The sequence below is a fragment of the Danio rerio genome, chromosome 24, assembly GCF_049306965.1.
Source record: "Danio rerio strain Tuebingen ecotype United States chromosome 24, GRCz12tu, whole genome shotgun sequence".
In the NCBI taxonomy this organism is placed as follows: domain Eukaryota; kingdom Metazoa; phylum Chordata; class Actinopteri; order Cypriniformes; family Danionidae; genus Danio; species Danio rerio.
Genome location: NC_133199.1, coordinates 28,135,318 through 28,157,090, shown reverse-complemented (window position 1 = coordinate 28,157,090; position 21,773 = coordinate 28,135,318). Strand labels below are relative to the sequence as shown.

The 21,773-nt window shown below is 36.4% G+C and overlaps 1 protein-coding gene across 12 annotated transcripts in view; it reads left to right on the top strand.

The window, feature by feature from the left end:
• The window catches only part of rps6ka3b (ribosomal protein S6 kinase, polypeptide 3b), a 90,977-nt gene that overhangs the window by 35,937 nt on the left and 33,267 nt on the right, over window positions 1-21,773 (top strand). For 7 of the 12 annotated variants that reach the window (XR_012399045.1, XR_012399044.1, XR_012399048.1 and 4 more), the window contains 2 exons: window positions 18,790-18,906; window positions 21,027-21,108. Coding sequence is in view for 6 of the 12 variants with exons in the window: in XM_009297372.5 (XP_009295647.1) it covers window positions 18,790-18,906; window positions 21,027-21,108 (199 nt within the window). In the remaining 6 variants the exon portion in view is untranslated. Of the gene's footprint in view, window positions 1-11,719; window positions 12,175-17,975; window positions 18,136-18,789; window positions 18,907-21,026; window positions 21,109-21,773 lie in introns of those variants that run through there. The other 5 variants (XR_012399046.1, XM_068216997.2, XR_012399049.1 and 2 more) reach the window with 3 other exon arrangements.

Below are 21,773 nucleotides of genomic sequence, written 5' to 3'. Positions count from 1 at the left end.
TGTATTTTTGAAAATCAAAGTTCAGCAAAGTTTTAAAGGTTTCTCATTAAAAAAAAGGTTTGAATTTGAACTTAAAATGAAATGAAATGCTTTGGTTTTATCAAAGTCTAAAGACATTCAGTATAGGTAAAATGAGGAAAACAAAAATTGGCCATAGTGTATGAGAGTGTGTGTGAATGAGGGAGTGTATGGGTGTTTCCCAGTGCTGGATGGGCATCCTCTCTGTAAAACATATGCCAGAGTAATTGGCGGTTCATTCCGCTGTGGTGCAAATAACAATATTTCAACTAAATTTTATATTTTGTATGTTTCTTTTTATTCCTCTATTAAATGTTGTATAATATTTATCTCTAACTTTAATTTAGATATCCACATTTTTTGAAACGTGTTCTTAAGTTATTTTGTTAAATTAGCTCTAGTTCTGGCTTTGGTACTGACTACACACACAAATATATTATTGTATAGCATCCTATAGAAAATATTCATTTAAAAGAGAGATCTGTGAGAGGTGTACTTATTTATGGCTGAGCACTGTATATAGAAATATCTCAATTTTACCACTGTGAAATGTCCTGCTTTTCTTTGATTGACTGACTTTGGGGTGATTAATTAGTTCTTCCAGTTTCATTAAACTCTGGCTTATAATTAAATCCTGAAATCAATGCTTTCTTTACTGTCTTATGCTGGCTTCACACCACTTGTGAATTTAAAGTCTGTGTGAACAGGAGGATTACGTTGATGTACTTCCAACTGAAACTGAATATTGAGTTTGTTACTAACCTTAAAAGAGAGTATTATATGCAGTTGCTATAGAAGCCCTCATGTTGACAACAACAGAAGAATCGGCGTCAATCTAAACTGAAACAAATCAGCAGAATTTAATTGAAGATTATCAAAACAAACTATTTTTTTCAGTGGATTAACCTGCAATGATCAACTGTTCACATTAAGACTAACAATGTGAGCTATCCAAATACAGATGGAAAATTTTATTGGATTTCAAGCGGACTTTAAGTATTTGACATAGGGCTGGGCAATATAACAAAAATGCAGTTGAGATAATTATTTTCCATATTGAACGATAACAATATATATTTCGATATAAGTTGTAAATGCTTCCAGATTTAGAAGAGTACTCCAACAATGACTGAATTCACAAAAATAGGAGGGCCCATTAATAACAACATTTTTGGCCGATAAATTTTCGCTGACCAAAAATTCGCTATGTTTCTTTTTAACACACTATTAGCTTCTTATTGATATACATTTCTGCTGTGTGATTGGCTCTTAGATCAATATAGAGTAAAAAAGTAATTTTCTACAATCATTGTTATTGACACAAATTTTATCGTGATTCAATATAATATCATTTATCGTCCCGGCCCTTATTTGACAAGTAGATTAAACACAAAGTCAATACAAACACACAAAGAGAAATGAACTAGAGAATCCACCACATTCGCATCGTGCACACAAGTTAAAAAAATCAACTTGAGCAATAAATGTGCATGAGGTAAAAAAACATTTAGTATTATATTTACTTTTATATTAACACAATATTGAGTATTGATGAAGCCTTCAGAGCTGGAATTCTTGGTATTGGGTGTTTGGTTTCTCACACGTGCTGTAAGCGATTGACCAATCACAACAGACTTGGTCAGTTGACCAATCAGAGTAAGCTCTTGAAAAGGAGCAATTTATACAGTGCAAATCTATTAGTTGATTGTTTGAGATGATGAGAAATGAGTTGATCTCAAACGTATGTGACCTTGGATGCATGCAAATCTATTGTATGAGACCCCCAAAAGAAAACTAGAGACTTAAAATAGCACAATAGTGGCATTTTAATAAACGTTTCTTATGTATATGGAAAGAGGCTTGAAGGCGGAAACTGTTGATGTATTGAGGATGTAGATGGAACAATGTAGTGTATTTTTTGTGGGGGATTCTTGCTCGTTGGTGCTTCATGCAGGAAGAACCACATCAAATTGCTGAAACATTCATTTTTCACAAGCATAAGGGAATCTCCCTTGGATTTGCTCTGCTTTATCAGGGGCCTCACTTTCTTCTAATTCTATTTTGGAGTTTGTGTTATGTGTTCTTTTGTTAGGTCTTTCTCTAATGAGTAAAGGATTTGCCCTCGAGAGTGAAAGTTCAGCATGGACTGAACCTAGCAATTAGTGGACTTGGCTTCAGAAAAAGGCCTCAGAGAAGCAATTTTAATGGGGACATTGACAGTTGCTTTATGTAGACCAGCATTTGGGTGTTTGTGATCGAGACCTGGTTTTGTTGTACAGTGTGTATATGGGTCAGAGACAAAAGGGGATGTTCATATATCAAAACAACTGTGATATATCTGTGTATTTAGTGTTTTGTTTTGTGCATTAGGATGTGTCTTGTTCTAAATAACTTTACACATATTTCTGTAAGACTGAATACATTTTTTTCAGTCATGTTTTGACCTTTTATTTGATTTTTTTTTATACAATAAAGTTAATGCATTTAATATACTTACTGTTTTTTTTCTAAAATACTTTCTTAAATACAAATAGGACATAGGGCTGGCTGATTAAAATCGGTATTAGTATATATTGACCAAACACCATTGTTAATATCTATTTTTAAAAAAAAGTTTGGTATGAAGGTTCGATATGAAACTCTAGTTTTATTAAATGTGGCTGCTGTGTGTGTGCCTTAAAAAGCAATAAGCCAATAAGCTTAGGGTGTAAGTTTGTTATTTCCAATGGAGACGCCTGACTTGCACAATGCGCATAAACATCTCAACTGAATGCTGCGAGCACACCGCGATCTATTTAAGTAGGGGTAGCCAATCTGCTTCACACTTTGTATGGGATATACACATTTCAGTAACAACGGTAGACTAATTACCTGAGACAAACAAAGCGCATCCAAACACTGCAGTGCTTTTTACTTTTCTCTATAAACTTGTATTAAAGCTGCAGCAATGGTTTGTCATTTGTCATCCTCTGAGAAAAGGGCTGACGTGATTGTCATAGCAGCATCAGCCAATGAAATTAGTCTGCAATCGGCTACTGTTTGAGCTGGGGTAAATGCTTAAAGTGATCTGATTGGCTGACGCTTCCGTTGGAGCTCGAAAATTTGAGAAATCCCCAACTTCTGCAGCGGGCAACGCCGCTAAAGCAGTATTGACGGATCCACAATTCAGTTCAGCATTGCTTGATGTCACCCATTGAAAGTGTATAGGAAGCGTTGACGCTGACGCCCTCTGTGAAAGAGGCGTAAAGCTGGATTTATACTTTTGCCTGGCACCGCATCACGCATCTCCGCTGACTGTACACGCACCTCACGAAACGGATGTGGCACATTCGGCGTTGTGATGTTCTTTAAAACGACAGGAGGGGGTCAAAAGAAACTGACTGTAAAGTCAGACGGATAAACAGAGAAGTAGAAAGTTTTCGAAACTACGCCATATCATTAATATCATTCAATATTTTTAAACAAATGTTATTATTTTTTTAATAAATTATTTCAATGATTGTAGGGATTTTTTCTAACCATTCAAGATTTTTTAAATCAAACTTTGATGCATCACTTTTGTTCATATCTCGGACAGTTTTGCCTATTAAAGTTTATTAAAATATTAATGACAACAGATCATGAGTTGCTCTAGAACAGGGGTGGCCAACCCTGTTCCTGGAGAGCCACCTTCCTGCAGATTTCAGTTGCAACCCATATCAAACACACCTGCCTGTAATTATCACGTGGTGTTCAGGTCCTAATTAATTGGTTCAGGTGTGTTTGATATGGGAGCAACTGAAATCTGCAGGAATGTGGCTCTCCAGGAACAGGGTTGGCCACCCCTGCTCTAGAACTATATTTTTTATTATGGCAAAAAAAAGTTGTTAGTTTTGTAACTATTAAAGTGTTTTAAATTCAAAATTGTAAAATATACACAAGTGTAAAACCTTTGACTGGTGAAAAAACATGTTTTGTAATTGTGTAACCGGGTCTCCACTTTTGCCACAGCCTCTTTTGGCTTTAACAAACTTATCCTTCTGGTTTTTCCTAACTTTTTAACGAAAACTTTTCTTCTTTCCCACGGCTGTTGCAATTTCTAGTCAAGAATTATTGATCATCTGGTTATCTCCATGATCACAATTCATAAAGGTTTCTGTAGAGTCGTGCCTGTTTCAGACAAAATGTCTTCAAAGTGGTTTATTTTCAACTCAAATCAAACGCAGCACCATGCGAAAGTTTCGCTTGAGTCTCAAAAAAAAATCATGAGCTCAGTCAGCCAAAAACATGTTGCGCGCAGCCAAAGCGAACCTCCGCAAACACGTCGATGACATCACATTCACCACACACACTCAAACGAACTAGTGGACACATTGAGTATAAACCAGGCTTAAGGATGTCGCAAGAGTAGCTTTTTGGTTTCTTTTCTTGTGCATCCCAGACACTAGCACCCCATCTGAAAGAGTTTTTTTAGCATAGGGAGTATAATAGTCATCCAGCTTCATAACAAAAAACAAGTGATTTAATGCTTCAAAATGCACATTAACAGTGTTATGGAAACTCAGCTATTCATTCTTGATTGTCTACTTGGTGTGCATGCGTTTGTGCTCGCGAGAGAGAGAATGTGTGCACACGAGTCTTGTCTTTCTGACATCTGTCAAGATCAGATGAATCAGATTGACATTTTGATTTCTCTGTATTGGCTAGAAAGACAGTGCCTTCATTTCTTCTCTTCTTTCTTTCTTTCTTTCTTTTTCTTTCTTTCTTTTTCTTTTATGTTTTCTTTGGTCTCTTTTCTATTGGTCTCTTGGCATTTAAGATTCACAAATAGCACAGAAATCATCAGGAAGTTGAGATTGTTGAGTTGGACACAACGCCCAGAGGAAATATTTGAAAAAATATAACCCAGTCTGCATTATTGTGATTGTGAACCTCCCAGAGGAGCCTGGAAAGCAGATAATCAGGTTTTTGTTTTTGACTCGTCATGACTCAGTTCAAAACACTGACCTCTGACAACCTCAGAAACCCAAACTGCATGCTCAGATTCGTGTGTGTCCTCATTGTGTTTTTAGATTAGTCTTTCAGTCCGCTTAAGTATTAAAGGAGGTTCAGTTCTGTAAGCCAAAGCTTTGAGTGGGACCATGGTTCTGGACAGTAGCTCACTTATAATTGATAAGCTCTATTGATCTTCCTGTCCCCCTCTCGGAAATGTATGAATAAATTATGCCTTCATCTCTCTTCCATTTGCTTCATGTAGAAATTGTTTAGTCCTTCATAAAAATCCACACATTGCAATTTTTCTTTAGAATAAGGATCGATGGATATGTTATCGATGGAATGTGTAATTGCTTGTGCTTGGCAGGGTTATTATAGTTAACTGAAACCACCAAACGAAAATTGTTATTGTAATTTGGGTCACAATTTTGGGTTACTAACACCCTATGTTAGTGATGTTTTTGCTAGCATGAACAAAGAATTAACTATACTTATAATTATAGTAATCATAGCACAACACTGACTGATTAACACAGTATTTAAATCCAAACATTAATTCATGCAAGATGAGTTAGCAAGGACACTGAAGAATTTTATTTTCATTAAATAACATTAACAAAGATGAATAAATCTGTAATAAATACATTGTTCATGTCAGTAAATACTTTGCATTATTTGCAGTATTCTTATTTTCGTTGGCACATTTTTTTAAACAGACTTACTTCCCAAAAAACATTTCATTCATGCGTCAAAATCTAATTATCGGGTCAGTAATTGGGCCAAAGCCACCAAATCATAGTGTATTTGTCATTGTGTGAGCTACACTGCTCAAAACGAATAGTCGTATTTTTCACCATGACAGTCAACCATGAAATTAAAGTTTACAACAATCTGACATTTGTTGAGAAGATTCAATAATTCATGGGAAAAAATATATGGAGATTTATTTATGCACTAATGTAATACAAGTAAAGTGCAATCTTGCTGGTCATATTTGTATTGTTTATTTAATATTTCTTATCTTACCACAAGTAAACAAAAATTTTACAAAGTAACATGCATGAAAAAAAATTATTCTTGGTGGCCTTGCTAGAGATTACAAGTCTTCCATTTGCTCTTCCATAAGCGTGTTTTTGCACTTGGAAGTGAAAGTTCTGCTTTATTAAAACAGGTGATTAGTTATTGTGCTCTAAGCGATCTACATATATATGCTTAAACTTGATTGGTTAGATGATGCAAATTAAACAGACCTAGTTTACCCCTTTTTTAAGATTTAACATCAATATTATGGTTCTTCTGAGTGTGCCAGTTTAGGTTCAGTTCAAAACACAATTTAAATTTTTTTATTATAATGTGTTAAAAAGTGTCATTCTGGGGGCGTGTACACAGCTCGTTGTTTTGGGGGCATGTTGCTTCACATGAAAATTGTTTTCTACTTTCCGCTCAACTTAACAAGGGGGTGGGGCCAAGAGCTCCCCAGCTTTGTGTATGGCAACAGACAGGCAGACAGAGAGAAGCAACATGAGTGAGAGGACCAGCATTCAGCCGTACATGTATACTTTGACATAGACCAAGCAGATACTATTGTTGAGGAACCAATAATGTGCCAGAATGTGTCACAGTGGTAGTTGCAAAATCATTTGTGTCTTTGTATAGTTTTACAGCCGCTATGTAACGATGCATGCATCATCTGTATAGGGATGTAATGATTAACCGGTTTCACTATTAATCATGCTTTAATTCGTCACGGTTAATTAATCATAAAGGTTTCTCAACACCGTGTTTCTGCATGGAACAAAACTGCATCAACTAAACAAAGTTTTGCAAACTGTGTGCTAGTTTAAGGTTCCGAGCTTGTACACCGAGACTAATAACCACGCACACTGGATTAAATTTGACTGAGGCTATAACTAAGCAGGTCCGTTATTTCCAATGGAGGGAACGCGCACGCGAGGCAACACGCTCACACTGTCCAGCCGCACCTAGTTAAGATGACAGGGAGCTTCTGTAACCCCGGAAAATGCAAACGGCTGAAGTTTAAGGAAGACGCAATGAAAAGTATTTTCGCAAACCCACCTAAAGTTGCAAACAGTGGCGATGATAAGAGCGCTCATTTTTCAAGAGCGCCCAATTTGCAAGGATGTTTGTTTGGTGACATTGCTTTGACTCACACGCTGAAAATGGCGGACGTGAAACAACAAACTGAGGATATGGTAATGCATGCCTGTCAATCAATATTGGTGGGCGGGGGGACCGCACTCTTATGTCAAGTTGCAGTCGGTCTCAAAACCGCTCCAATAAACCGCTCCAATTGGTCCACTATTTTTATGTTGTTAAATTGAAAAAAAATTCAAATTATTTAATTACTCCAGTCATTATTGTTTTATTACTATTACCAATAATAATAATATTATTGATGATTAATAATATAGTGGTTTCTAAAGAATCATGTGACTGAAGACTCTATAGCTGAAAATTCATCTTAAAAATGACTGAAATTATGAACTACTCTTGAACAGTTATTTTATAGTGCAATAACATTTCACAATTTTACAATTTGTACTGTATTTTTGATCAATAAAATAATAACAAACACAACAAAATTACAAAAATTTGTACCTAAATTTATAATTCTTACAAAATGTTAAAAAATTTGACATTAACTCAATTTAGCAATAAAAATTGCAATACTTACTTGTTTATAACCCTACTCTTAAATGTCATTTTGTCGGCCCCAGTGGTATAGTAGTTAGTGCGTCGACACATGCACTCTGGTGCTCACGATGACCCGAGTTCGATTCCTGCCTCGCAGTCCTATCTCAATTCTTCCCCTCTCTCTGCTCCCCACAATTTCCTGTCAATACTCTCTACTGTCCTGTCCAATAAAGGTGAAGACCCTATAAAAATAATTCAAAAAATTTTAAATGTCATTTTCAAAATACAACACCGCTAATAGGACTTAAAGATAAAAGATTTAATAATAATAAAATATATATATTTTTAAATTGATTTACAAAAAAAATTTGAAGGCTAATGTTGTGAGCAAAAGTTGCAAACTAAATACAAACTTGTCTTGCCCATGTGCGCCACTGCTCAACATGAATCTATTTAATGTTATCTTTATGCTCTCAGACCTTATTTCGTGCTTTACTTTAGTGCTTTATTGCAGTGGTCCCCAACCTTTCTTCCACTGCAGACTGCTCAATGCTTGACAATTTTACTGTGGACCAGGGGGAGGGGTAGTGATTAGGTTCATAGATTGGTAGGCGACCATCAATCGTTTTCTCATAGGATGTCAAGCTGGCAAAACATTGCTGTCACTCTGAAGTTTTATTTACGGAGAATCTTACAAAGCAATGCAATATGTTTGGGAGTATGTCTGATATAATTAGTGTACCGAAATGTGTATAATCCATACAAGCTGAAGCTGATCGGTGTGGTCACGTGACTTGCGGTGTGCTTGTGGCATGGTGCGTCTATATGGCACCCATGTCCATTGGAAATAACTTTCTTGCGTGGACTCTAGAGATGATGTAATATCCGAACAGCCCCTTTTTTAGAGTCCGCCATCATTTGCTATCTTTAGCAGTTGATCTTGCACAGACATGCTGGATTCACCTGATTTGTTGACAAATGGATTGCAGATTCATTACTTGACAGTTCCCAGGTCCTTCGCTGGGCCTTTTCCACTTAGCAAAGAAACTTCTTACTCATTTTGCTGCTTGTGGGTCAAATTTTGGTGCTGAAGTGACTGAGTTGTAAGCGAGAGATTACAATCATTTTTCAAAATAAAAGATTTTTCAAATTAAAAGAACGTTCAGACTCCGATAATATATAAAACAGAAATATTTAATGATTTCTTGTGTGGCCAGGTACCAATTGATCCTTGAACCGGTACCAGTTTGCAGCCCGGTGGTTGAGGACCACTGCTTTACTGTATTCATCTACTCTGAGTTCCCACAATGCGTCACCCCCTGATGTCTTTATGGACTTTTTTCATCTCATAATCAAGCTGTCTGGTTTATCCGTTCTGTCAACCTCTCACTCGTGTCATTCACTGCGACTGACCTTGAGATTCATCAGTACAATGAGAGAAACTGGATCCTCAAAGATCTCCCAGCTGTCTCTCTGAGGTCAGAAACCTGCTCCATTGAGTTGCATAACCTCACACACGCACACAAAACTCACAGAGCCGTCCAAATCGGACAGAGTTCGCCTCACTCTGCTTCTGTTTACTGGCACCTGACTTATCGTAATAGGAAACCCTCTTCGTACGATGATAATGCACTCTTTTCGGAGCTGTCGGATGAGCTTGTGTCATCTAAGTGGAAAACAGTGAGTGCGGCGTCCTGTTTATGGAGCAAAGTGTTCGCCTTTCTGACTTCAAGGGCCATCCGAGCTGTTAATTGTGTTGCGCAAGCGGCTTTAGTGAAACTGACTCCCAGAATTCCATACATGCAGCTGACAGGATCTGCGAGCATGGAGAGGTGGAAAATAGAGTTGGGGTGGATTGTATGTTCCTCTTTGGAGAATCCCATAAGCCGGTATTGTCCCTCGGCAATGTCCTCTTGAGTAATTAATGGTGTAAAAAGGAAATTGGCTTTCCTATGATGAACTGATATATTGGTCTGACTCATTATTCAGACAATGTTTGGAGAATTTCCCCCTTGTATTGAGTATTTGGAATCTATGAAATTTGGACTTTGAACAATGGATAATACTCATTTTCTTTTTTCCAAATCAGTTTTTGATCAGGTTGCCCCAGTTTGTACTCGTGTTTTTCTGTGTGAAAATAATGATACAATATAAAATACATTTGATTTCATTTTTAGACATAAAAAATATGAAAACATATTTAAATAAAATATCTTAAGTTATGTGCATATATAACTAATCTAAATTTGTGTGTTAAATGATTAATATATATTACAATATTTGATATTAATTATACCTTTTAAAAATATATTTAATTACCAGTTTCCTTTAGTTCTTTTCTCATTTACTCAACTTTTGTGAAAAAGCTGTTCTATGACTTAAAGAGGTTGTCAGTGATACTAAAAAAATCTTTAGTTAAGTCTGGAATTTACGCAGTGACCCTTTCGCTGTGACTAATTTTTAAACCATAACAACAAATTTGCTTTAAACAACGCAAAAGCAGTCAATTTTCACTTGTTAGTGAAACATGTGTCCCAATAGTATTTTTAGCAACGTGGCACATATAAATTTCTGTCATCATCTCAAAAAAGTTGACCCTTTAAGATTTTCTAGAGATGCAACAGTTCTAAAACAAATCTTTTTTTTTTGTGGCTATTCAAAAACATTTGTCTGTAAAACTTGTATATCAAAAGAAAAAATTTAATTATAAAATATAAACATATACATATACATAAACATATACATATACATACATACATACATGCATACATACATACATACATACATACATACATACATACATATATATATATATATATATATATATATATATATATATATATATATATATATATATATATATATATATATATATAGCCTGTTTACATCAAATACATTAAAAAAATTAGTTTAACTATTGTTTACTACCATTGCCTCAAATTTATATAAAACATTGGGCTCCGTTTTTATGATCTAGGCGCAAAGTCTGACAAGCATGGCACAAAAGCATTAAGGGCATGTGCAAATCCGCTTTTGCAATTTTTTTGCCTGTTTTCGTCAAATAATGAAAAAAAATTCAATTAAAAATGAAATATTGCTTACAACCTTTTGCCTCAAGTTCATAAAAAACATTGACTGAAGAAATTAGATTTTCTCTAATGGAGGGTTTTGAGTCTGTACAAATACATATAAATGTAAACATGAACATAAAAGCTAAAAGTTTAAAACATTGCAAAATCTTGTAGAATCCCAAAAAATACAAATGCTGCATTCTCAAAATTGTGAATGCTGTTCCTTCAAACTACTTATTTAAAATGAGCTAAAAAAAAACACATTTTTGAGCTTTTTGGGCAAAACTTAATTGCTTTATGTTAAATCTACTTCCAACTTTGTAAAAACTAATAAGTTAATTCCTTGATATAGTGCCAACACAAATCGATTATGTGGAACCCAGTGTTTTTTACAGTGATGTGGCACTCAATTACTGATTAAGGAATAATACGTGTATACAGCACTGTAAAACCCAAAAAGTTTCATACCATTTGAGGAAACCGATTGCAACAAACCATTTAAGTTCAAAAACTAATCCTAATAATGAGTACTGTGAACTTAATCCATTTGAGTAAATGAAGCAATTTGAGCACAGTAAAACCCAATAAATGAAGAGAACTTAAATCAACTAAGTACCATAAAACCCAATAAGTTAAGAAAACACCGTTTGAGGAAACTGATTGCACCAAACCACTTGTGTTAAAAAACAAATCTATTTGAGTACTGTGAACTTACTGCATTTAAGTTGAAGTAATGAGGTATTTAATTCACTCTTTACCTTTAACACTGAGTTCAAAACTTTTTTCAAATGAGTAGAATTAACTTTCAGTAAATTTTGAGTTAGCTACACTCATTTCATTTGATAAAGTTGACTGTTGGGTTTTACAGCTTTAAAATGTTAGCTATTTCTATCATTAAACAGAAACATCATAATACATGCCAACCATCCCCATTGATTTAGTTTTGCATAGCAGTGGTGGTGTTTTGTGCATGGATTTAATTAAAGGCTCAGTGTGTGTTCAGCACACCTCTGCTCTCAGTGTGAAGGCGACAGATCATTCTTCCACTGCACCACTGGACTTTACACAACAGGTGCTGTTAATCTCAGCCGCAGCTCAACATCCTGAGCGCACATTTGTGTGTATGTGTGTGTTTGTGACTGGTCAGCTGTGAGCGTGTATGGGGATCTCCAGCCATTGGTGACTTTTCAGAGGGGAATCTCCCAGTTTGGCTTAAACAGTACCTCCTTCAGAACTTGGGCTTCCCTCCCTCTGACTGTCATCTTCCTTACAACTTTTGGCATATATTGGCTCAGTTGGACGTGTTTCTCTGGACTTGTGGGGCAGGAGCGGTATGGCGGCCACTAAGCCCTGGACACTTGTTTTCGGGGAGCCGATGATCCGCGTGCTGCAGTGTAGACTGAAGGCTCTGCGGAGGCTGTTTCAGAGGCCACCGGAAAGATCCACACACAGGACGGTGAGTGCTGTACTCTGTGCTGTACTCTGGACACTGCGGACAGTGATCGGGTTTCCACTTGACTCCAGAGCTGACGTGTACCTCAGGAAGGGAAGAATCTGACGCTCACTTATAGCTTGCTTGGGAAAACAGGCTTTAAAATTATTCAATTGTTGTTGTTTTTTTTTTTTTTAAATGTTATTCATCATTATGTGTTAAGTGAGTCTATGGGTAATATGTTTAATTTTGTAAGCAGGTTGTAAAATAGAATAATAAATATAAATAATAAAATTAAATATAAATACAAAATATATTAATAAAGTACTGGTTGTATGTAAGAGAACAGGCTTCATAAATGTATAAAAAGAGATAAGATAGATGTTAATATATGTAATATTATTGTTTTAATGTAATCTTGAGTGTCTTTTTTTAATAAAATATTACAGAAAGGTCAAGTTATTATGGAAAACATTTTTAAAAAATGTAAAAAAAAAATTAGTCAGCCTTCAGTCTAGAGACATTGTCCAGTATTTCTCTGTTATAATCAGGAGATCACAATAATTAACCTAGAAAAAGCCAAAGCAACGCAAACACTACCAGATTACTGTTGTGTATGCCATAAGGAATAACACTTAACGCATGGAGGCCTTTCTTCTTCTTTCTGTCCACTGAACTAGTCTGCAGTAATGAAAACAGGAGACTCACTAGAAACAAACAGATGGCCAATCAAAAAGTAACTCAGGGTTGTACAAAGAGTGGCCAACACAAAATGTATACATTCCTGATATGTGAGTACCATCTCAAACTTAACACAATACAATTACTATGGTATAAATGCAGCACTACAACATACAAAAGAGAGAGATCGACTTAGAATGTCACCTAACAGTTTAATAATATTTTGATCTGCTGTAGTTAGAAATTATGAGTTTTCTCCTTTAAAATCGTATTATGCAGTCTCTGTCGCCATCTTGTGGATGGATAATGTCAGCCATCTTTGCTCTGCTCAAAGACAGGCTAATGGCTGCTGACACACTATCTCTGAAATTATAAATATTTAAAATAGGCACTATCCTTATAAATAAACTGCGTAGTTGCAGTCTAAACAACTTCATTTTTGCCTATAAAAGCCTCAAAAGTACATTTTGTTGCCCAACAGCTGCAATATTTGTCAAATTGTTGTGAGTTTATTGAACTGCTGTTACTCTATGTTGATGGAATAATACAGAAGGGTGAGGAGGCTGTAGGAGTTCTGATATTGCAGAATATTGCGCTGCTATCATAAACAAACGAAATAAAACAAGACTTTCTCCAGAAGAAAAAATATTATCAGACATACTATGAAAATTTACTGTATATGTATATATTCATACTTAGTGTCCCACCATTGATGATATACAGCCAGATAGCACTACTACGAGTGTGATATTGAAATCACAAATTGATGCAAAACCTTGAAATATGACAGTGTTTAGTAAGAGACGTGATTTTCTTTAGCTCTGTGAGTGTGTGTGTGTTGTGCGTTTGTATGTGTCATCCAGGTGCTCTTTAAGTCACTGATTACATAGTGCACGCACATCCTGTATTGTCACCATCTGTACTCTGAATCACAGTCTGTAAAACACCACGAGCACACAACGCCTCCATCACACTCGCACACACTGCAGGACAACAGACAACAGCCATTCATTCATGGATCTGATTTCTAGTTTGAAACAGTCCAACTTAAATGCCACTTCTTGCATTTCTATCATCTTCCGCTTGGCCCCCAAAGCGATAGCATCTCGTTCTCAATATGAAGGATCAGTTTCCATTCTTGGTGGCATTGAGATGAGGTGTGAATTATGCTCAGCAAGAGCGAGGAAAGAGGCGGGAGCTGCTACTTCTTGAATGCTTGGATGTGTTTAATACAGTGTAGGTAAACATAGATTCATGAATTGATTCCATTATTTCCTCTTCAGCAAAACAGAGCTTTGTAGACTTCTGGATGCTTCCACAGAAGAGCCGAACCTTCTCCATGCTATACAGCAAGATCTGAAGTGTAGTCCATTTGGGTCTCTATCTATCTCGCCAGACCTTCCTTCAGGGAAATACGCAACTTAGGTGCTAGACACAGTTTCCCCAGACTGGACTAGCCTAAGAGGGCGACACGTCACACGATAGATCTGCCTGTGGGGATTCAGGAAGTGACAGAGAGGTTAAAAACGATACCAGGGCTGGCCGGACCTCATGGCAGGATGCTGGCCGCTCTGAGGGAGCCCAGGCTGACACCATGCCAGACTGATTTGGGCTGGAACAGGATGGAGGATTCGCTGGCCTCACATCCACATCGTTCACCGTGGGACTCAGAGGTATTTATGGCTCTGGCGGCTTTAGAGATAACACTGGAGACGGGTGGAAATTGGGGTTCATCGAGGAGGTGGACTTTACGCAAGTGATTGTAGAAAATCTTGGAGCATGTAATGGGTTTTTGCCTTTGTTGTATAAAGTAGAAAACAGAATGCTGTGGGCAATAATTAATGTTCGCTCTGATGACAGTTCGTGCTCAAAGTGCCTTGGCTTTTGGCAGTTCAATCAAATGACTCATTATGCAGATTTGGTATTGATTATGATTCATTTGTCATTCTCCAAATTGAAGGCTGCATGCATTGCAAACACATTGCGCTTGTGAAGTGTGTATACTTGCATATTTTGGCAGGGTTTTTTCAGCAGGTTTGCATATATCGGGCCCTATCATACACTCGGCACAAAAAGGCGCAAGACGTGTTTCTATGACTTATTGCAATTTTCAAACCATAATTTTCCTGTTTTCCGCCACATTGTTTAAATAGCAAATTCATTTGCGCCACTTTGTGGACTTGGGGTGTTTTCGTCTAGATAAGAGGAGTGTTAAGGCGCATTGTTGGCGCATTGCAATTTTGAGAATCAAAAATAGAATGAACAATAGACCAGCTGAGAGCTGAGGGGTCAAAAAATATTATTTTCTACATAAATATAAAAACCACTGCTTTCATGCCTTCTTCGTCTCGGAGGGCTTTTTTCAGTTTATGACAATTTGCTTTTGTATAATGTTATTATTAGTAGTAGTAGTATTTGTTTTATAAATTTGTTTTATTAAAAACAAGCTTAGATTTGCCCACCTGTCAGGTTTGACCACACTTCATTATTATTGTTCATTTATTTGTTTGCTGGAAATTAGAACTGAATTTAGAAAAAGTTTTGAAACCAATCTTTGCGATTATCAAATGAAATAAATTATATTAAGGCTTTTGGATGTCTGTGCATACAACATGTTTCCTTATCCACGAAAGAGAGTGAAAGTGAAAGAAAAGACTGAAGAGGCTTATTCTCTCATTCTCAAGCTGCAGATGGTCTATTTAACCGTTTTCTCGCTAGTGAAGCGTTTAGTTTTTCCACTTACAAAGTCCACCATGTAAATAGCCAATGTGCCATGGTGTGAAGCAACTGAGTCTTGAAAGGAAATGGGAGATTAGACTCTGATTGGTTTATTCTCAAAACACACCTATAGCCCCACACGGAATCTGCACATGCAAATTTCTGCAGATTTTTACCCCATTACTGAGTCTATTTATTTACTTGTGTAAATGTGTGCAAATTTACATTTATTATATTTATTTATTGTTTTTTTTAAGATTTTTTTGTTTTTGTTTTAATTAACAACAAAAACGGTGGTTCTAGGCTTTCAGGTTTAAAATAATTCCCTTGTGGATAATAAAAGAGATAATTAGAAAAAAATGTATTTATATAACATTGAAGGCTTGACTGGCCTCAGTATACGCTCCGTAATTTGTTGTTCTTGTATTGTCTCAGTTTCTTTTATGTTTGTGCAACAACATCCGCATTAGTGCTGACACCTTGTGGGCAAACTAATTAGTGTGAAAACAATTCAAACACACGGGCAAGCCATGCATGCATTATATGTTCAGTTTCAAAAACAGGCCGATGCCTATGCAATATATACATCAATCAGCTACCTAACTTTCTGTTTTGAATTAGTATGTTTTGTTTACAGGAATTTGTGTAGAGCAATAGTCTCAAACTCAATTCCTGGAGGGCTAAAGCTCTGCAGAGTTTAGCGTCAACCACCTCACACCTGCTTAATAATTTCTTAAATAGTCTTGAACACCTAAATTAGTTGGATCAGCTGTGTTAGATTAGGGTTGGAGTAAAACTGTGCAGAACTGCAGCCCTCCAGGAATCCAGTTTGAGACCCATGTTGTAGGGTAAGGACAGTTTTGCTCACTACACATAGGGACATTGATAGTGATAACAAAATTATTACTTACTGGCACTTATGAAAAACAACAGAACTGATTCAGACATTAATGTTGTAATGTTTTTAAAAGAGCATCTATACAGTAAAGCTTTAGTTTATATAACCTCAACAATTCCACCAGCTACCAGGTCTTTAAATTGCGTTGTTGGCTTTTCAATGAGTGAGCCTGCACCGTCTAAGGACGGAGCACAACATGAAAGTATAAGACAAGACAAAGAAAATATGAAATCAAAATTTATTGAGTTTAAATGAAAGAAAAGAAAATACAATTAACTACCCTAACTACCTAACACAAAAACAGAGATCAAAAACTTTTACAAATAAACTGGCATCAGATTCCTTACTATCATAATATACAATATTTACAAAGTATTTACAAAAACAAGCAACCAAATTTGAGGGACAATCCAAAAAATCTGTGTCAAACAAGCAAAGTAGGCAAGGTAGTAGATGAAGTCGAATTCGCCCTGCTTTAAGTAAAACCCTTGGCACTTCTAGTTTATATGATCCTAATGATCTGAGTGATTTGTTAAGTTTGTATTCACTGAGGGTACCTGTAATATGTTGAAGTCCTAGAAACTCATATCTGGCTCTATATGACTCTGTATGTAGTATTTTAATAAAAAAAAACTTACACTTTTATTCTATAAGCCAATCCAGAGCAAGAAACCAGTCTGAAGTGGCCAATCAAGACACTTTTTAGGCAGAGAGACAGATGATAGATAAAATATCACAACCATAGGGTTGTAACACAATATACTGACACTGAGAGGAAGAAACTGTTGATTAAAGTCTTTTCTTTATCTAAACACAGAAATATTCTCTTTGTTTAATAATCTTCCGCTCGAACCACTAAAGGCCTGTTTTCTGGTACATTTCTGGACCTCAATCTGAGTCTGAAACCTTGCTGTCTACAGAGAATGAAAGAGCTCTCCGATTTAACCGAAATATTTTAATTTGTGTTCTGAAGACGAAAAAAGTGTGTGTAAGTAATTAATAGCATAACCTTTAAAAATGGCCTACACCCTAATCAGGGAGCTCATTGAGACACGCCCATGGTGTCAACCAGATGCTGAATTTACTTCAGTCAGTCACCCAAAATATAATCATGATGAGTTTTTTTTTTTTTTTTTTTTTTTTTATCTAATTTCGTTTGAACATAAATAATGTGTGTTGTCATAGTGGAGCATTGTTTGGGTCTCAATACACTGAGTGATAAAGGACCCTCTCTGCCCATAAACTTTGATGAGAGACAACTCGGCCGCTACGCCAACATAGCATGACATCATCTCACTGTGTGGAGATGGAACGCTGATGGATCAGTGAGGGAGACAAAGAGAAATGGCTGGAAAGAGAGAGAGAGAGAGAGAGAGAGAGTGGGAGGAAAGAAGAGCTTGAACGTTGAGTCTTTAGTCACCCTTCTCCACATGATAGAGCAGGAGGATTGGGGGCGGCATCATGGTAACCGTGTGGGAAGCTGCCCGTCACACCATCTCCTCTACTGAGTTTCGTCTTCTAGTCTCTCAGTGTGCATCAGAAGTCCAGCAACAGGCACCCGCGGCAGGGGCATCGAGGGTTTCAAGCCCTCCTCCCTCCCGCAGGCATGGAGCATGGGGATGAGCCCCAAGTTGGGCCCGGAAACATGTTGGACATGACGGGGCATTGCTGTGATGTGCGTGGCGTGGGTGAGAGTGATGCGTTTGTGACTGTATTCCATTCGTGTATTCAGTGATTTGGGTGTATTGTTGGTTTCTGGTGAATTTGAGTAGTGTTTTCTCTCTAGCGGTCTATCACTGGAGTATTTAATACATGCTTCTGAGCACGCAACTGTTTTTTCTTCTTCACATTTTCTTTCCATGTTGTCATATTTGTATTTTAATGTATGTTTGTATCTTTCAGGATATGTTAATTCTGTCTCTAGACTGTTTTGCCTAGTGATGATTTGCCTAGTTAAATAAAGGTTAAATGTTCATACTTTTTAATAAGTTTTCATTAGTTCATGTAATTACTATTATAAATTATGAATGAACCACGCTGGTATTGGTCATAGTGGATGTAAATTTCAACATTTACTAATACGTTATTAAGATCCAATGTGGTGTTAATGCATTTTATTTAATACACCATAAGTTAACTAGGACTAACATTAAGCAACTGTATTTTCGTTGACTGATGTTGACAAGTATGACTAAGTATTGCAATAACTGTATTTCTTGTATTGTACAAATGAATGTTAATTTAATAAATAAAAATGTATTTATTTATTATAAATTTCTGCCGTCAGTTTTGTTCGCTGATGTAACTGACTCTTTGTTTTCTTCTTGTTGTTTTCTCTCCAGGAAGAAGTGTCTGTTAAAGAGATCAACATCACACATCTTGTTAAAGAGGGCTCAGAGAAGGCCGACCCACAGCAGTTTGAGCTCCGTAAAGTGCTCGGACAAGGCTCTTTTGGAAAGGTACATTACATCAGGGTTGTACTGTGAAGTGTGTTTTCACAGTACAGTATGTAAAGGCAGAACATAGATCAGTGCTGTTTTTGTTATATAAATGTATTAAACTGTTTTTGATAACTTAAAAAATGCATATTGTTGGCACAATAGCTTAGTGGTCAGTGCGCTGACATATGGTGCAGTAGCACTTTAGGGCGTACCGAGTTCGAATCCCGGCTCGAGGACATTTCCAATCCCTACCAACTCTCTCTATCACACTTCTCTTTTAGTCTGAAATACTGTCCTATCCACTTAATAAAGGCAAAAATGCCAAAAAAAAAAAAAAAAAACATATCTGCATATTTTAAGTTTAGGTCATAATTTATGTTTTGGTTCAAGAAGTGAAAAAAATGCTGAGGTGGTTCGGGCATCTGTTTCGGATGCCTACTGGACGCCTACCTAGGGAGGTGTTCCATGCATGTCCCACCGGGAGGCGGTCTCGGGGAAGACCCAAGACATGCTGGAGGGACTATGTCTCTCGGCTGGCCTGGGAACGCCTCGGGATCCCCCCGGAGGAGCTGGAGGAAGTTTCTGGGGATAGGGAAGTCTGGGGTTCTCTCCTAAGACTGCTGCCCCGCGACCCGGCCCCGGAAAAGCGGCAGAAGATGAGTGAATGAATGAATGAACCACCTAGATTTTTACAAATTGTTTTTTTTTTTGTTTGTTTGTTTTTTGCAATAAAATGTGGTGGTAATTCCCAGAAATTTGCTGACAATTTTGCATATATATATATATATATGCAAAATTGTGCATATTTGTTGTATATAACATATACAGTCAGAATTTTTACCCCCCTGAATTATTAGCCCCCCTGTTTATTCATTCATTCATTTTCTTGTCGGCTTAGTCCCTTTATTAACCCGGGGTCGCCACAGCGGAATGAACCGCCAACTTATCCAGCAAGGTTTTTACGCAGCAGATGCTCTTCCAGCCGCAACCCATCTCTGGAAAACATCCACACACACACACTCATGCACTACGGACAATTTAGCTTACCCAATTCACCTGTACCACATGTCTTTGGACTTTGGGGGAAACCGGAGCACCCGGAGGAAACCCAGGCGAATGCAGGGAGAACATGCAAACTCCACACAGAAACGCCAACTGAGCCGAGGCTCGAACCAGCGACCCAGCAACCTTCTTGCTGTGAGGCGAATGTGCTACCCACAGTGCCACTGCATTGCCCCCCCATTGTTTATAGTTAATAATTTTAATAACTCAATTCTAATAACTGATTTATTTTATGTTTGCCATGGTGGCAGTAAATAATATTTGACTAGTATATTTTCAAGACTCTTCTATTCAGCTTAAAATTACATTAAAAGGCTTAATTAGGTTAATTAGGTTAACTAAGCAAGTTATTGTATAACGATGGTTGGTTCTGTAGACTATCGAAAAAATATATAGCTTAAAGGGGCTAATAGTTTTGTCTTTAAAATTGTGTTTGAAAAATTAATAACTGCTGTTATTCTAGCGGAAATAAAACAAATTAGACTTATCCAGAAGAAAAAATATTATCAGACATACTGTGAAAATGTCATTGTTCTGTTAAACGTAATTAGAGAAATATTTATAAAAGAAGACAAATTTAAAAGGGGCTAATAATAAGACTTCTACTGTATATAAGTATAAAAAATTATATATGTATGTGTGAGTCCGAATACTATTATCTTGAAAATATCTAGTAAAATATTATGTACTGTCACAAAGGAATACCCTCAAAAAATGATTTGTGTTCATGTTTCTGATTTTAAAATTACTCATACAGTGATATAAGATTTTGGTCATAACCACCCACTTATGCAAGTATATTTTTAGTGCGTTTGTGTTTGTGTGTATGTTGTGGTTTGAGAGGTAATCAGCACAGATAAATGCCTGAGTCGGTCACAGAAAAAAAAACATATTTTAGGGACAATCTCAGTATAATTGCACATGGAACTGGACACGGTCACTATAGTTACAGTATAACCATAAAGCACAGGACTAATTGTGTTTTCAAGAAGAACTGATGAGTAAAATAGCTCCTGGTTTAAAGTGGTCTTTAGTGTTGTTTTGATGAAGCCTTGATTTCTGTGTGTGTGTTGCAGGTGTTTTTGGTGAAGAAAACAACAGGGCCGGATGCAGGACAGCTGTATGCTATGAAAGTGCTGAAAAAAGCAACCCTGAAAGGTATTTAGTCAACCAATTTGAGGTTTTCAGAAGCCAGTGCTATTTTATGCATGGACAAATCATTTTATGTCTAATTCTACTACCGTTTTAATAGTAGACAGCTTAAGCCTAAAACTAATATTTGTAACACGTCAAAATAAAATAGCTATAAATATTTGTGCCAGCAGTGAAATTTTACTAAAAACAGACAGAACAAACTGGTAAAATATATCAAATTTTTATTTTATTTTTATTTTTATTTTTTATTAGATAATAAAACAAACCTGTAAGAAATAGATTTATAATACTATTAATCTATTAAACTAAAATACTAACATATTTTTAACAATTACCTATTAATATTGATATTATTGTCACCATAAATAGAAAACCTATATTTTAAAATCATTTTCTTTTGTTGACAACATCATTCTGATTAAAAAATTGCAGGGTGGTTTGAATCAAATCATATTTTTTATTGCTAGAATTAATAGAAGCAAGTTACCAGGCAACTGGAGAGTAAAACTCTTCTCTATACTACTGGCCAGCAATGATTTTACTCCCATCTGGCACTTGATGAGTGTTAATTTTAGGCTTTAAGATTTTAAAGGCATTTCAGAAGCCTCATTAACATGTTGCACTTCAGACTACAAAATGCCTTCTAAGCGTTCATCTTTACCATAATA